The following is a 16,256-nucleotide window of genomic DNA, read 5'->3' as shown; positions in this document are numbered from 1 at the left end:
AATGAAATTCCCACCCAGCCGAATTAGTTTGGGGCTAGATTTGCTCACAGCAGTCCCAGTGTGGCACTGAGCAATGCGAGCGTATGGATTTCTAGGTATGCAGCTACAGAAGGGTTTAACAAGCGTCTGAGTTTCATGCCCCTCTGCCTGCCTGAACCTCGCTCTTAGCATCTGCTGTTGGCTGGAGCACATCAAATCAAACTTCAACTGATGAAGCACGGCAGTGCCGATAACTTGGCAGTGTTCCTGTTGTGAGTGGATTACATTTGTGCTCGTAACCCAGGGCTCAGGAAATCCCCCATGAAATGATGATTTCTCACTGCTCCTTGAGCTTTGCTTTAAATGTGACTTCTGCCTGTTACGCCTGGAGCCGCAGTGAGGGAGCTGCGTCCCTGCTGTTCGCGCAGCACCTGGCGTGGTGGGGACCTCGTGCCTGCATTGTGCTGCGCTCAGCCTTCCTGCCAAGCAAAACGAACGGTGAGGTGCTGCTGGAACCCACAGTGCCTGGGACCTGTTAAAACCCCTGATGATGCTTTTTCCTCTGCACTGGCTGTTTCTGTTGACCACTGAACTGCAGCACTCAGCTGATTCTCATCCGTGCTGAGGAAAGCACATGCTCAAGACATGCAGACCCGTCCAGCTGCCCAGGGACAGAGGATTGGGAGCCAATCTGCTAAACGGGGATTTAACCAAGAGGCAGCCCCGAGCACCTCCGTCCCCTAACGCTCCCAAGCAGCACAGGCAGCCTCTGCTTCCTCCAGGCCCTTCTCACAGTTCAGCCTGTGAGAAAAATCTCAAATAATTTTCTTCAGACAGGATCTTCTGTGAAGCTATTTTATTTGTAATTGCAGTGGCGGCCATCCTGTCAGTCAGGAATGCATTTTAGTAAACACATCGTAACCTCTTATTCCCTATTACCTGATGCCTGATCGCCTCCCGTTTCCTCATTGGCTGAGTACTGCAGGTTCCCAAGCTACTCAACGCTCCTTTATACCATCTATGTACAATTTTTATTTATTCAACCCTTTAATTTCTCATTTCTTCTGTTTTGAGAACTTGTGATCTTTGTTTTACTGTTCCCACACTGCTCATCCTGTTTTTTCTCAAGCTTCTACCTTGTTTTGGAACAGTGAGACCTTCTGTCCACTTCCCTACTTAGCATTTCTCCTTATTATGACTACACAACTACCTTGGAATTCCCCCCTCTTCTTTTCTTACTCCTCTTGTTGTCTTTGCACCTCTTCACATACCGCACTCTGGAGTTTTTCCAACGTTAAGGTGCAATATTCTTCTTCGGACGTCACGGGGGATGACAGATACACAGTGCCGTTATTATTACAGTACCAACAAATGGTTGTTTGAGCCAATTCTGGTCAGGTAACCACGAAGTTAGTTTCTCCCAGATGTTTCTAAATCCCCAGGAATTGTCATCTTGAGTTTCTGTATCTGAGTAATTGGTAACGACAGCCATGGAGAAGGCTGAGGTACTCAGCAACTTCTTTGCCTGCGTCTGCACTGGCAGACGGGCTTCCCAAGTCTTTCCTTTCCCTGAACCCGTAGATGGAGGCTGGGGGATCAAAGTCCCACCCGCTGTAAGTGAAGAGCAGGTTCGACACCACCTGATGAACCTAAACAGGTACAGGTCTGTGGGACCTGGTGACGTGAATCCCAGGGTCCTGAGGGAACTGGCTGATGGAGCTGCCAAGCCTCTCTCCATCATAGTTGAAAAGTCCTGGCATTGGGCGATGCCCCCAGGTATGAGTCCATCCTTTCTCAGCCGTTCTTACTGTCGTCTCAGGAGTCAGGAGCACTTGGAACAGTCCTTCCCACTCAGGCTGCAGCTTTGATTCTCTCCATGTCAGCATCAGATCCCAATCTCCTGCTCGGAATGGATGGATCAGGACTTCCAAGGGTGGGGTCTGAGCTAACAGTCCACGGGTCCTGAGAAATGACAAGGAGGACGACAGCTGGAGTATATGGTTCTTAAGAAAAGCATCTTTTGTTTCGAACTGAGGTAACTCATTCCCTTTATCCATGTGCAGCAATCCAAATAATAAAGAAATTATCCCCCCAAAAATCCAGAGGATAAAGCAAAATAATTCTCTACTGCAAAAACACAACTTTGTTTCTCAATCCTCCAGCTCTGCAGCAAGGGATTTCCAACCAGAAATAAGTTTCCCATCTCCTTGCTACACTGCCTTTTAATTAGGAGCACAGCTGCTCTGGAAACACGGAGCTCACTTTTCAGAGTGTGCTGGAAAGTGATTACAATGGATTAAAGTGGAAAGGTTAGGCAATTTATTCATCTGGCACTTAGCAAATGCGTTGGATTATTTTGTGCTGCGGGGATGATTTTAAAAAGAAAACACCTTTTCAGCTCTCGCTAGCCCTGAGGTACCCTGCCTCACAAACTAGGTGGTGGATCTGAAACGCTGTTTGAGTTGAGCTGTGCTGCATGCAGTGACTTTAACGGAGCTGAGGTGAACCTGAAGGTGCCGTGGTTTCCTTCCTGGTGTCAGCACAAGCCCCTCTGGCTACTGAAGCTCAAGCTGAGTCAGGACTGAACGTGGACTCTTCCAGCCCCCACAGATCTCAGCTCCAAAGGATGACTTCCCTGAGTGTTTGCAGAATAATGCTGTTTGTAAATGGCATTAGCTTTCCATCCTGAGTACCTGCTGCCAAATATCCAGCTGGCAGAGCTCTTTTCTTTCCAAAAGGACCGTTCTGATTTATGGTGGTGAGAAGCTGGCCCTGTCAGGTGAGCAGCCCTGCCAGGGCACTGCGAGCCGCTGTTCCCAGCAGCTGTGGGGTCCTTGTTCAGCAGCTTTACTCCTGCTGGGAGCTCTGAGAGGTTTTGCCCAGGTGTGGGAACGCTCCTGTGCCTAAGGGCAGGATGAGCCCCTTTTCTTCTCTGGTCCAAAGCCGTGTGCTGCCCTCAACTGTATGGCTTAAGTGCTTAAAGCAGTGGAGAGGATAAAGCCTCTAGAAATTAATCAGCCTCGCTTCAAAGCTGAGGGTCTATGAGAAGATCTCAATCCCTTTCCAAGGAAAGGCAGTGGGGGGCCCTGGTTGGACAGCACAAGGTGAAGACCCAACTCGCACGGTGTGTGAACAACCTCAATCTGAAGAACATCTGGGAATAAAATGTTGCAGGTGTTTTGGGAGCAGCTGTAAGCAGAACTAGAAGAGGTGTCGCAGGAGCCTTGGAGCTGTCCTACAGCAATCAGCAGCTGAATGGGGCATCCCAGGGACAAACAGCCTCCTGGCAGAACCCTCACAGCAGCAAGAAAACAGAGTTGTTTCCAAGCGCAGCTCCTCCTGTCGACTTGTTGTGTGTTTCTGGAGCTTTGCATTGGTTCGACTTGTCTTCAGTTGGGAAACTGCCTTTCTGATAGCTTCCAGAGTAGCAGGCAAAAGATCAGGGCCAAATTCCACCGCTGGGGAGCGTTGGGTCATTGCATACCAGCGGTGGCTGTGGTTCTGACGCTGCCAGGGAAGACGTGGATGCGCTGCTCCAGACTGGGGCTGGTGCACTGCAGGGCTGCTCTTTCTGCGTCGGCTCGTGTCAGTGTCCTCACTGGCATCTTGTGGGATTAAAAAATAAATAAGAAATTTGGAGATGCTCAGATACTGTGCTTGTGAGAGTCACAGCACTTTAAATAGCAGAGTCTTCAAGGGGGTTACTAAAATTAAAATTGTTTACATGCAATGTGAAGACATGAAATATCTTGTTTGCCCTTCGCATTTTGTTTGGCTGCTGTGGGCGTATTTTTGTTTTTACTCACTTTGTCATATATTGCCCCTTTTTTTCCCAGCAATGTTGAATGTTCCATCTGCTTATTTATCACCCACAGTTAGAACCCGAATTTCAATTACCAATCTGCTTTGTTTGGTCTTGTTTTATACGAGGCATTGAAAGCTCCAACAAAGCTTTAATACATAAAACTACTTGTAATGCAGCTGTTAAAGCTTTTCGATCATATCCATGAACAAAATGAATTCTATTGCTATCAAGATGCGTCTGATAAATTAGGTTTAATCCTCCTTGACTGCAGTGGATAGAAGGCACTTCAGCAAAGATAGAAAGATTTCAAATGGATGAGATGATAAATGTTGTTGCTTCAGAGATGTGAAAGAAGCTAAGATCTCAGGTAGTAAGAAATAACTTATCGAGCAACTAGAAAAGCAGTCTTTGGATTTCTGCATTGACTTCTAATCTTGAAGGATCACTTTTGGATCTGAAGGGTATTTCATGGGAAGAACGTGCCACGTTTCCACCCTCTGGGCGTTCTGCTATCGGCAGCGAGTAACTGCAGAAGGCAAAGCTCAGCTGTAGCCAGGTGACAGGTGACGGTTCTGGTGCTCCTGATGCTGGGGGACCTGCAGCTCTGCTGGCTTTCGTGTTCTGTCCCAGCATAGCTTGGTGGCAAGGAGGTAAGTTCCTTGCTAGGCTTTCTAGACACGCATAAAGCCAGTTCTCCCTGAAAGCTAAAAGCCCAAACTGGCTGTTATGGAAGTACAAAAGTGGGTGGCTAGGTGTGAGGCAAAGTCCCGTGCTCCCCTGAATCCTGCTGGTCCATGCTGTGATCCGCAATCTGGCTGCCCGTGGCACTGCTGGCTTCTTGATTGCTGTGGCTGCATCTGTGGATCCCTCATGGAATGGTGCTGTGGGGCTTACCTGGCTATTTGCTGTCCATGAGCCGAGTTATGTCTTGATCAGGTTTACCCAAGCTGCCGGAGGGGTGTTGAGGCGTGGTGAGTTTGGGTTTGACTCAAAGCCTGGCTTTGTGAATTGCTCCAGTACCAGCCAAAAAGCCGGTCCATCTCCATTCTGTAGATCCTAAATCCCACTGACATGTGACTGAAATACAACAACTGAAGCTCTCCACTGAATCACGGCCGAAGGGGTGAATTCCCACTATTATCTACAACCGGCCGCCGCTCCACCTGGCGTGCCAGGCAATGGAAAAAAACGCCGGGCAGGTCAGATAACGGGGTCACGGCAGGCTGGACGCCGGCCGGCCCTGCGGGGCTGCAAGCTGATCTGCTCAACATGCTCCAGCCCAGGGAGGGATGGAGGGGAGCGGGTTGGGGAGGTGGCGGGACTCCCCTCAGGCCTTCCCTCGGGCCTCCATCCTCCCCTCAGGCCTTCCTCCACCCTCCCTCAGGCAGGGGCTGGCTGCGCGGCCCATCCCTGTGATGAGCTGTGCTCAGGCCTCAGCCTGTCACAGGACGCCTTAACCCCTCGGCAGCCTCCCGGTTTGGGGCGGTGATGGCTGTGTGTGCTGGGGAGGGGGGGGCGTTAATTAGCGCCTCGCTAATTGCCGCTCGGCGGGGGCGGGGCCTATGCTGGGGGGGGGGGACGCGGCCCGGCTCTGTATAAGCCGTCTCCTAGCAACGCGCGGGCACGTCACTTCCTGGGGGAGCGGGCGGCCACGGCCAGGTGGAGCGGCGCGGGGCCGGCTGCGGGCCGGGCTCGGAGCGCAGGGGGCCGCGGGTTCGAATCCCGGCGGCGGCGCCATGAGCTCGGAGCCGGACTCGGCGTCGCTGCGCTCCTCGTCGTCGTCGTCGGGCTCGGCGGGGCCGGCTCCGGCTCCCCCCCGGCCGCTGTCCTCCAACGTGCGGCGGCTGCACCAGGCGCTGACGGCGCTGCTGAGCGAGGCGGAGCGGGAGCGCTTCGTGCTGTGCCTCAACGCCTACCACGGCCGCCGCAACGTCTGCGACCTGGTGCGCTCCCTGCGAGCCCTCCTCGACGGGCCCCGCCGCCGGCAGCTCCTGCCGCTGCTGCGCCTCGTCCTGCCGCGCTCCGACCAGCTGCTCTTCGACCAGTACACGGCCGAGGGGCCCTACCTGCCGCCCCCCCCCGCCGCAGCCCCCCGGGGAGCTCCGCCAGGTCAGCCTGCGGCGGAGCAAAGCCCACCAGGGGCTGGGCTTCAGCATCCGCGGCGGCGCCGAGCACGGCGTCGGCATCTTCGTGTCGCTGGTGGAGCCCGGCTCGCTGGCCGAGCGGGAGGGGCTGCGGGTCGGCGACCAGATCCTGGGGGTCAACGGCAAGCCCCTCGACAGGGCGACCCACGCCGAGGCCGTCAAGGTAACGCCGCCTTCGGGCTCTGCCCCGTGGCCGGAGGGGGAGGTGGTGGCTCGGGGACGTCCTCTTGGTCCCCTCGGGGTCCCCTCTCCTCGCCTTTGGCTTGTGGTGCTGCTGGTTTCTGCGGGAGCTGGGCTTTAGGGTGCGTAATCTGCCCCTAAACTGTGCTGCCCGCTCCCAAAAGTGGGGAAACTGAGGCACGGGGAAACCAAGGAGCTCATCTCCCACCCTAGGAGCAGGGGGTGGGAGCGCTGAAGCCAGGACTGGTCCTGGGGTGCAGGTCCTGGGCACGGGAGCTGGGCTTTAAGGTGTGTGATCTGCCAGCAAACAGTGCTGCCTGCTCCCGAAGGTGTGGAAACTGAGGCACAGGGAAACCGAGGAACTCATCTTATCCCCCTCCAGGAGCAGGGGGTGGAAGTGCCAAAGCTAAAACTGGTCCTGGGGCACAGATACTGGGGCACAAGTACGCAGCCGAGGTGCCTCCGGCTCTTTCCCATCTCTTTGCACAGCCGGGGTGCCCCAGACAAAAGCCCCATGTGCAGGTAGGTGGGGGGCAGGCAGCCGGGGGGCTGACCCGGTGCTGTTTTGGGGCTCAGTCTAGCTGTGGGTGACCCGAGCCCTTCCCTGATGCCGTAGCCATGTCTGGTGGCGGGGCTGCGAGGCTCGGCTCACGGCGTTCCCGTGGCACAGCAAGCCTGCGGAGCTGGGGAAGCCACCCTCAGGGCTGCGATCTGTGGGCAGCGTGCGGAGAGCAGGTGGATGGGCGACGGGGGCTGCTCCGCGGCTGCTTGTGCTTTAATTCTCAGTAATGAGCTAAGGCACTGCTGATCGCAGCCCGCCTCGCCTGGCGTGTTTCTCCAGCCGTGCGTTAATCCTGTGCAGCTCTGAGCCGTGCCTTACGCAGCCAGGCGGTGTGTCCCCCACATGGGTTTTAAGTCCGTGCCCCAGGCAAGGGCACAGCTTCCAGCCTGGCAGCGAGTCCTGGGCAGTCCTGAGGCCGGAGGAGAGGTTTGTAGGAATTCTTTCGTTCACTGCTTTCGTTTTCTAGTGATAGGGCATAAGTTTCTGCAAGTTTGTCTTGCAATTGTGTGCTCTTAAGGTTGCAAAAGCCACGTACTTTGTGTGCAGGGACGGGATGGGTGGAAGCCAGGTGTCAGGAATTCTTCTCTGTTAAATGACTTCACCTCCAACTCAGCCCACGGTGCCGGGTAATTCATGTAATAACTTTCGGTTTGCTCTCTAATACAATGCACTCCCTCTTAGACTCTCAATTAGGCTCTATTAGCATTGTGTGAAATAAGTGCTTCCTGCACAGAAATAATTCCTGTAGGATGCGATTTGCCAAGGGGCTGTTCTGTGACAAGAGCTATATTTTGCCACTGTGATTTTTGATATGAAAGAGAAGCTTAGAAATTGTCTGCTCATGAGTTGAACTTCTTTAAGCCACAGCCTTGTCACTCACCCGGCTGTGCTGGCATCTTGCAGGGCTCCTGCGCTCGTGCTGCATCCCGTGAGGGTGCTCTGACCGCTCGTGGTGGTGGGAACACCTCCTCGCTTGGGAAGAGCCGCAGTGTGATTTACAGTACTGCCGTAATACTTCTTGGGAGGCTTTAGAATGAAGCAAATGCTAATTTGTCCTTGCTGCCTCTTGTGGAGGGGGGGGGAATGAAGACAAGACTGCAGTCAGCAATGCCAAAGGGCTGTCCCTGGAGGGCTTCCTTGGGGTTGAGGTATGAATGCCCATGTTTGCATGGGGAGCAAGGTGTCTGTGCCCTTGGAGGGAGGTGGTAGTGTATGGGGGGGCAGACCCTGTGTGGTTTGCTTCCCCTGGACACTGGAACCTCAGCTCAGCCTCGATTCTGGTGTTAGCAGCTCCACAAAGTCCCCTGGCTGCCTTCTCATCTGTGAGACCGGAGCAAATTTTGCTGGTGCCTGTTGGTCTGCTCTGAGGTGGGTCAGTGGAGGGGAAAGGGTTGGTGAAACCAGGCAGGGGTTGGTCCTGGGATCAAATTCAGAGGGAGAAAAAAGGTGAGCAGAGAGGCTTTCTTAGCGCAAAGCCTCAGCTGTGTAGCTGGGTCTCCCAGATGCTGTCTGCCTGCCTTGGACCAGGTGTGGTGCATGCCTTGGCTGCCCATCAGGAGCTGCCTGGGGAAGGCACGGCTCCTGGCTCTGTGGGCAGCGATGGTTTGGCTCTGCCTGAAAAGGAGCCCATTCCCATGCTATGTTTCCATCTTGACTGTCCTGCAGCAAGAAGCTGTCTGTGGCAGCCTTCAGAGTACACAGAACGTGATGTTGTGGGAGAAGTTGTCAAAGCTGTTCTTCAGGGCGTGAGATGGCTGCGGAGATCAGGAAGGCTCCTTCTCCCCTCCAGCCCTCCTGCTGCTGGCCTGGGCTGCCCTGGGCACGTTGCGTACCCCAGCCAGAGTTACTGAGCCAGAAATCAGCTTTCTGCCCACTGAGGTGCTCGGGGATGCCCAGCTGTGAGTACAGGCAGAGAGGCAGCCGTGGGATCTGGTAAGTGCACTCTCAGGGCAATTCATCTCAAACTGTGATGCTCAGTTGCCTCCTCTTTTGCCCACGTGCAATGCAGGAGTGCCCCAGCCTTGTCCAGTGCTCCTCTCCAGGAGAAAGGCACTGTCCCAAGGGCTGAGAGCAGTGTCTCATCTGTTTTGTATTTTCAGGCATAAACCGAGATTGGGACTGTGGCACTGAGTGAAAACTGCTGCGATGCTGGGCAAAGAAATCAGAAGTAATGAGCTGTGAGCTGCTCTGGCTGGAAAGTGACCAGTGGCCTGTGACCAGTAAATTGGGGCTTGTAGATACTTCTAGTGAAAATTACGTTTATAATTCCTTTTTTTTAAAACTTAAATGACAAGATTACCTCAGCACTCCAAATCAATTCACTTAATGACCAGCTTCTTAACCTTTATGTTGGTAGTGGAGTTTTATGTCTTGGCTGCTTTGTGCTGTTTCATTCACATCAAAATTAAACGACTCCATTACAATTAGAGCTCTATCATTCCCACGTTCAGGAGTGCACTTTAGAAAAAGATCACTGTAATTTGAATTATGGCGTAAGGGGAGAAGTTTGTACTACCTGTCACATTTTTAGCACTCACTTGGCTTCCAGCAGCCTTACTGCAGTACGCACTTGGTATCGACGCAGTCGTGCTCAAAGTTTGTGTCAATAAAGCTGTAATGTGTTGTCCAGGTGTCCGTGGGTTTAGACCATCGAAGCACTACGCAGGGAGGTATTTCCCCTTTTCTTGGGGGTTTGTGTTAAAACTTGCAGTCCCTTTCTCCCCCAGCCCTCACTTCTGTTGCTTTGCAGTGGGTTTTCACATCCTGAAAGCCTTTGGGAAGGGGAGAGGAGTGGGCTTGAAGCCTCACTACTGACTGACTGAGGATTGGGCTTAGTGAGTTACAGCCGGCCTCGTGTGAGCCGCTCTGCTTCTTGCCACCAGACTGTCTGCCCTGCCCCGTCCCTCTGTTTATGCCAGCAGCCAGGCAAAAGCAGAGGAGCCTGACAAAAACCACCGCAGCTGGGCTGACTTGTATGCAGCTGTCCTGCGGAGCGTGGTGCTTCTGCGGTCCTTCTGCCTGTCTTGGGCTGAACTCCCCGTGAGTTTGCTAAATGGATAGGCTGTTCGCTGCCTCGGGCTCCTCGGAGGGGCTTCAAGGGAAAGCTAGGGTCGGGGAAGGCGTGTGATGAAGGGCCGTGATGGCTGTCTGTCCGTCTGTCTGCTGGGGTTTTCACGCCTCCCAAAGCAGCCTTTCCATCTTGTCCTCTGAGAGCTTGGAAATAACAAAAAGGAGATTGCAATTCTGTTCATTTGGCCGTTTGATGGCAAGCCAGGTGGTCTCCGTGGCTGCGATACCTTGCAGGCAGCAGGGAGGCACAGCTGCTGTGCGCAGGGCGCTCGTGGCACTGCTGAGACCCTGGGGAGATGGCAGAGATGTGCAGCCCTGAGCCTGGGAAGCAAATTTACAACAATTTTACCTCCCAGGCGGCTTACAAGAACACAAATCTCACTTCAGTGTTTCTTGTGATGCCCAATTAATTGATTATCATTATCCAAGACTGCTTAATTGCTGTAGTCAGTAATCACCACTGTACCCTAAGTGCAATTATAGCAGCTAGCAGGAACGAACGCAGCTTGGTTTCTTGGGTTTTAACCCTCTGAGTTGTGGATCATCACAGATGGTCATGGTTAGGGTGGGTGGGGGGGAAGAGCAGTGCATCGATGCCCTGGTTGTGTCAGCCTTGTTCCTTTAAGTGCCTGCTTACTTATCTCTGTATTCTAAAGTCACTGATCCAGAGCTAGAAACCTCTCCCTTTCCCAAGGGATCTCTCTGGTATCTGGAGCACAGAAAAGGATGTGACTGGCATCTGTCCCAGCAGCTAGAGCAGTAACCTGGTCCTCGGTCTCTGGACCTGCTTAGAAGCTGAACCCCCCAGAACTGCACACGGAAAAAGCCCCCGCAGGGCAGAAGGCAGCTGTTCTGCAGTGCTGCAAGCTTTTGCTCTGCTTCGACGTCCTGCAAGTGGTTTCCATTTTAACTCACATAGCCAGCAGAGCTTGGAGGGTGGGGGTGGGAGGTGTAAAGTCACCAGGATCCCTCCCTAGGAAAAAGGGGATGGGAAGGAGGCCAATCCTGGACTCGGAGGCATCTGCCTTTTAAATGAGTTCTCCTGCTCCTTAAAGGGAAGGGCTCGTGGCAGTGACAGCGCAGAGCAGCCAGCGCTGCCCTTGGCTCATGGACAGAGCTGGTGACACTGTGGGGCAGGCTCAAATGCCCATCCTCACCAGGGACCCAGGGTCTGGCTGGAAACTGATGCCCATCTGTCACTGTGCTAATTGAGCTGGTCCAATTAATCTCTAAGTGTGGAGCGTGTGTTCGGAGAGCATCCTCGGGTCCTGCGGAGATGGGGGTGTTGTGCTGGAGGTGGGCTGCGTTCGCTGCTCTGCCGCTGCGTTCCCCCAGTGGCAAGTTAGCCATCTCTGTCCCTCCGTTCCAGCAGCGAATCACAATCAGCCCTAATGAAATCAGATGGCATTGTACTGATGGAGAAGATTAGAATGAGGTCCTCAATCGCTCCTTTCATAACGCAAGGGTGCTAGTACTTGGTTTTGGCATCGGCGTGTTCATCGGGGTTAGTGTTGCTAGGACATCTTTGAGTTCCTGGAGTATAAATGGTGTTCAGTGTGCTTGTTGTAAATAAATAGTTTTGTCTCACTGGAGAGATTGATACGATAACCCAAAGGATAAAAGCCTGCCTTTCCTTCCAGCCTCCGTTAGAGGAAAATGAAAGCATTAGTGTGCAGCATAGCCGGGGAGTTAAAATCTCTCTTACTCACTTCCTCTGGCCTCGGGGAAGATGATGGATTTTCTTGACACCTTCCTCAATGCCATGTCTCCCCGGAGAGTTATTGGGCTCTAAATCCCCTCTCCTAAACTGACAGCGTGTCTGCTGAAATGATTTGGCTGGGTTTCATCTGACTGGGTGCCCCATGAGTTCTCCTGTCGCGGGCGCAGAGGCAGGGACTGGGCTGCCTGCAGCTCCCGCTGGCTTCTTGCTGCTGGACCCAGAAACCACATCTGAGCGCCTGGGGTGGGACGTGCGGGCAGGGCCCCTGCCTCCTGCAGGCACTGCCTGCGTTTTGTCTGGCACTCGGTCAAGTGTCTGGCTCACTTCTCCACCTAGATTCTTCTTCCCAAGTTAGCTTCTCACCAGGTAACGAACCATAGCTAGGCAATATGGGTTTGCTGATGGCTCTCGTGATATTTAATACTCTTTCAGTGCTGTTTGGTGTGGAGGGGGAAGAGGGGAAAAACAGAAGGGAGGGCTTGCCTTCATCTTTTTTTTTTTTTTTTTTTTCCAGAAAGCACAAGACAGATTTCCAGGCTTACATTGAAATAAAGCTTTGAAGTTTTTGCTGCTTTTAAAGCTGTCTGGACTCGTGTGAGGGATGAGCTGGGTGGTGGCCGGCTTTGAGGGGGCAGGAGGTGACAGAGCTGTTGTCCTGAAGCAGGGAGGGGATGTCAGCGAGAAGTCCCTGGGGCTAAGATTTCATTTGACCTTCCCAGGTGAAAGGGACGTGGGCTTCCTGCCACCCTGGGGCTAAATGTGTGCAGTCACCATAGTTATGCATCCATTTGCATCCATTTGCATAAGTACTGCTGCTTGAAAACCAAACTGCTGTCACCTTTGCCTTGGGAGAGGGGGAGAGGCTGGACGCTGCCTCCTGCGGTCGTTGGCCTTGCCGAGGTGTCCATCTCGCACACCAACCCTGTGCCTGTCACCCCCTGCCTTCCTCTCTCATTCCTCTCACCCTGCACTTCACCTGGGTGCCTCCTCTTCCCCTCCAGCCCTCGTTTGCTCTCCTCCTGCCTGTGTCACCTCTCCCTTGCACCAGTTTCCTTCGTCCCTGCTGGCCACAGCCCCGCGTCCTCCCTGCGCAGGGACCTTCAGGTAGGTTGCTGCAGGCCCCGCGGCCCCTCAGTGCTGAAGCCATTCCCCGGCCTCTGTCAGGCAAGGTGAGGACATGTGTGTGGTCCAAAGCATCTTATTTACAGCTACAGGCTGCGGTCTGCAGCAGGGGACAGTCCTTCCCCATGCATTTGTACGGCACCCGGCGTTCACCGAGGCGTGCAGTTGCAGCTGTAAGCCTCTCGTCCTGCCTGCAGACGGTGCTTGGAGCAAGGTGCTGGGGCTGTCTCCTGCCCTGTTCTTTCTGCCTGCAGAGGAACTGTTTCACAAATACACCTCCAGCACTCTCCCTGCAAAAGGTCTCGCAGTCCTGCCCTGCAGCCACAGGAACTTCTTCGTTCCCACTGGCACCGAGGTGGCTCTGCTCAGCCTTGCTGGCTCCCTGAGCTTAAAGCTACCTGGGTCCACCCAAATCCCACCGGCGCATCCCAGGGGAGCTCAGGAAACAGCATTTAGACAAACTTCTGCAAATTGCTCCCACCACGGTGCTGTTACACGCTGTAAAAGCTCCCTCTGCCTCCATCCTGTGGTATTTCTGCATTTCTCTCCCCTTCAGTTTTTTTCCTCTCAAGCCTGTTGCCTTACTTTTTTTTGGGCTTAGTACAAAATTGTATGGTACGTCAGTGATCGATAACCTCCCCGCTGACCTTTCCAGCTTGCAAATGGAGCGAGTGCGTGGATGCCCATTACCCGAGCAGCCCGAGAAGCCGAGCAGCCCCGGCGAGTCTATTATCAGAAAGAAAGCGGCTGCGGCAAGGGGGAGGATGGCTCACGGTTAATGCTGCTTGTTTCAGACTGATCTACCCACTAAGAGAGTGAATTGGAATAGATTGCTCATTTCATTAGCGGCGGAGGTAAGTGAGTGGGCTGTATCTGTACGAGACGCATATTTTATTCAGGCTGCCAGAAGAGTGCTGGTGATTAATTGCCATTCATTCCTGACATCTGTGTTCCTGCTGGGGGGGGTAGGAGGCCTGGAAGACGCTTTCACACAGCCTTTCAGCTCCCTTCAAGTGGAAAGAAGGAGGGGAAGACTCAAGGTGGAAGGGGAAAGTCTTCAGGAGTGTGAGACTTGCTGGGCACAGCTGGGTTTCGGGAGGGTAGCAGCCATCAGTGGGTCTCGGCAAAGAACAGGCTGTATTGTGTGTGTTTTTCCAAAGGTAACAGCAGTGAGTACATGAGGTGTCTCCCTTTTTGTTTATTTTAAGCAGTCTACCTCACTCCCAAAGGGTTTGATAGGTAATTAAATAATGTGTTGTCAGAGGATCAGTGGCTCTATGGAATCGGTCTGCCCTTCTCTCTGGCACTTGCTTTTTCTAATAATATTTCTAGGCAATTGGTGGCTGTTTCCCTGCTAAGTGTTTTGGCGCTGATCTCCACGTTCAGTTGAATTATTTTCTTAAGCTCTTCGAGCAGGTGTGCTCGTGCAGTGTGGTGCCAGTGTTAAAGCTTTCACGCTGGGGTCTTCCAGTGCATTATAGGTGGGACAGAGCCAAATATGAGTCTGGAGCACAGCAGCACGAGCAGCGTGGTGCCAGTCCCTGAAATGGCTCGAGAAAGGAAAGTCTGCGCTGCCTGATGCTGCAGAGGGGATTAAGGAGGTGGAATTATTTTATTTAATGGTCCAGTGTAAATGGGTTGGGTTTAGTATGCCCATCAAATAGCATGCTTTCCCAAGAGCTTGCAGGCTGAATTGTGCTGCTCGTTTTTGTGATGTTATCTCTGCAGCTGTTGGACACAAACTTGGGGGAGAAGCTCTCCTGTGTATTGCTGCCATCCAGAGCCTGTCCTGCCTCTCCACAGGCCCCACACTTTCTCTGTTAGGAGCAAGCTCAGGTCTGGTGAGCTTTTCTGGTGAGCAGGGGGCTGGGGTGACCTGTTCATGGCAAGAGCTTTGTTGACGTGGGCAGGCACTGGCCCTCTCACGTGCTGTTGGTGGTGCCTCTCCTGATGCTGGGGGGGGGGCAGGACCTCGCTGTGCCTTATGAGCAGGGCTGACAGCAAAACTGAGGTCAGGGGGCTTGTGCCAGCTTGGTAGCACTGTGGCACATTGGGAGCAGAGAAGGGCAAAGTGCTTGAGATTGGAGCAGCTGCTAGGCATAGGGCAAGCAGCCTGAAGGCTGAAGTGGAGGAGGTACAGTGATGGAAACCTGTCATAAATTCCCCTTCACCAAGGGGCGGGTGCAGCTGGCCAAAAAACTCTTCTCAGTGGGGTTTGGGGACCCTATGTAACATTCCAGGAGGTACAAGGTGGAAGAAGTCAATGTGGTAGAGCTGGAAAGTGTTCCGTTGATTGATGGACATCCAGGAAGACCAGCTGGAAAATGGATCCTGTCCTCTGCCATAGATGCTGTCCCTGCTAGCTGAAATGCCAGTGTGACGGCAGGGAAAGATGTGTTGAGGAAGCTGCCTTTATGGTCTGTGAGCAAATTAGCACCTTTGATCCCAGATCTTCAGCTGGCCTTTTCTCATCAGCCCGAAGAAATTAAAATGAAACATAAGGATCCTAGGACAGCAGGGTGGAGGTGAGCAGTCTTTAGAGGTCCCTACTGTTAGCTACAGCAAGAAATGTGGATGGAAAACAAAGGCTGCAAAGCATGATTCCAGGTGGGGCTGCTGAAGCTCCAGCAGAAGGATGCCCAGGCTTGGCTTCTCCGTGCTGGAGCTTCGGTTCCTCTCCTGGCTCAGCCCAGAGCCCTCTGTGCCACCAGGCTGAGCTGCTTGCCTCCCCTGAAATGACTCTTCTTTCCATGCCAGCTATTTCCACTTTCCTTTATTAGAAACAAGATTTCGCTCTCATTCTGCGGCCGTTTCCCTGGGATGCTCCAGCACCTGGCCGTGTCCTGAGCTGGGGAGCAGCAGTGCTGGGGGAGCTCCCTGCAGCCCCCGGCCAGCCCGCGGGGGTCCCAGCCGCACCGTGCGTTGCTTTGGCCCTAATGCCCGTGGTGGTGCAGCAGCAGGCATAAACGGCCCCATTAAATCCACATATTTTAGTGCTGAAGCAATAAAAATTGCCAGGACCAAGATGGTGTTGTAAGAAACTCACTGCAAATGCTCGGCTAGGGTGGTCAGTTGGGTTCCTCACAGGAGCCAGTGTTGGGGTTACAGCCTCCTTTGGTGGGTGCCTTCTCCCACCGCATTCTGTAACCATTTGAAGAACAGCTGGGAAGTAATTGTGCTGCTAACTTTCCAAAGGTGCTTGGTAATCATGCTCAGTGGATGAGAAAATTACCTGCAAACTTCTCTGGGATGTCAAATCACCCTTGTTTCTTCTGGACTCTGAAAGCTGCTGAGAGCCTGCTGGCTGTGCACGTTTGCAGAGCTGAAGGGACTAAATGGGGAGGAGCAGGGGAGGGCACCCATCTCACATGCACCAGGCCTGGTGAGAAAGCTTTCCTGGGTCTGCTGGGTGCCTGGATGGAAAAATCCAGATTATGCAGCCTGGAGGGGACTTGCTGCTGGGGCTGCCTCAGCTTTCTTTCCAAAACAGGATGACCTGTCAGTCTCCTTACAGAGAAACTAAATGCTGCTCCCAGTCAAGGCACAGGGATGGGAAACAGCAAAAGACAGTGTCGATGCTCAGCTCTGCTGCCTGGCAGCCCTGCAGGGGCTGTGATACAGCCTGGTGTCCGTGTGGGGTTGGCTTTGCACGTAGGATGGGAACTGGCCTCAGCC

General features: G+C 53.5%; 1 protein-coding gene and 1 long non-coding RNA gene across 2 annotated transcripts in view; one reads left to right on the top strand and one right to left on the bottom strand.

Moving 5' to 3' along the window:
* Positions 1–2,136: 2,136 nt before the first annotated feature.
* LOC118175543 lies at positions 2,137–15,870 on the bottom strand. Its single transcript, XR_004755013.1, has 3 exons — positions 15,860–15,870; positions 8,993–9,003; positions 2,137–4,505 (listed from the first exon to the last, which is right to left on the bottom strand). It is a non-coding gene; the product is annotated as an uncharacterized LOC118175543 (long non-coding RNA).
* Positions 5,416–16,256, top strand: part of WHRN (whirlin) — a 48,910-nt gene continuing 38,069 nt past the window's right edge. The window contains 2 exon segments of the mRNA XM_035341883.1: positions 5,416–5,855; positions 5,857–6,091. Of these exon segments, the coding sequence (XP_035197774.1) occupies positions 5,521–5,855; positions 5,857–6,091 (570 nt within the window). The 5' untranslated portion in view covers positions 5,416–5,520.

The sequence above is a fragment of the Oxyura jamaicensis genome, chromosome 17 (assembly GCF_011077185.1).
Source record: "Oxyura jamaicensis isolate SHBP4307 breed ruddy duck chromosome 17, BPBGC_Ojam_1.0, whole genome shotgun sequence".
NCBI lineage: Eukaryota > Metazoa > Chordata > Aves > Anseriformes > Anatidae > Oxyura > Oxyura jamaicensis.
The sequence above is the reverse complement of the archived record's forward strand: the minus strand, read 5'-3'. Positions and strand labels throughout refer to the sequence as shown.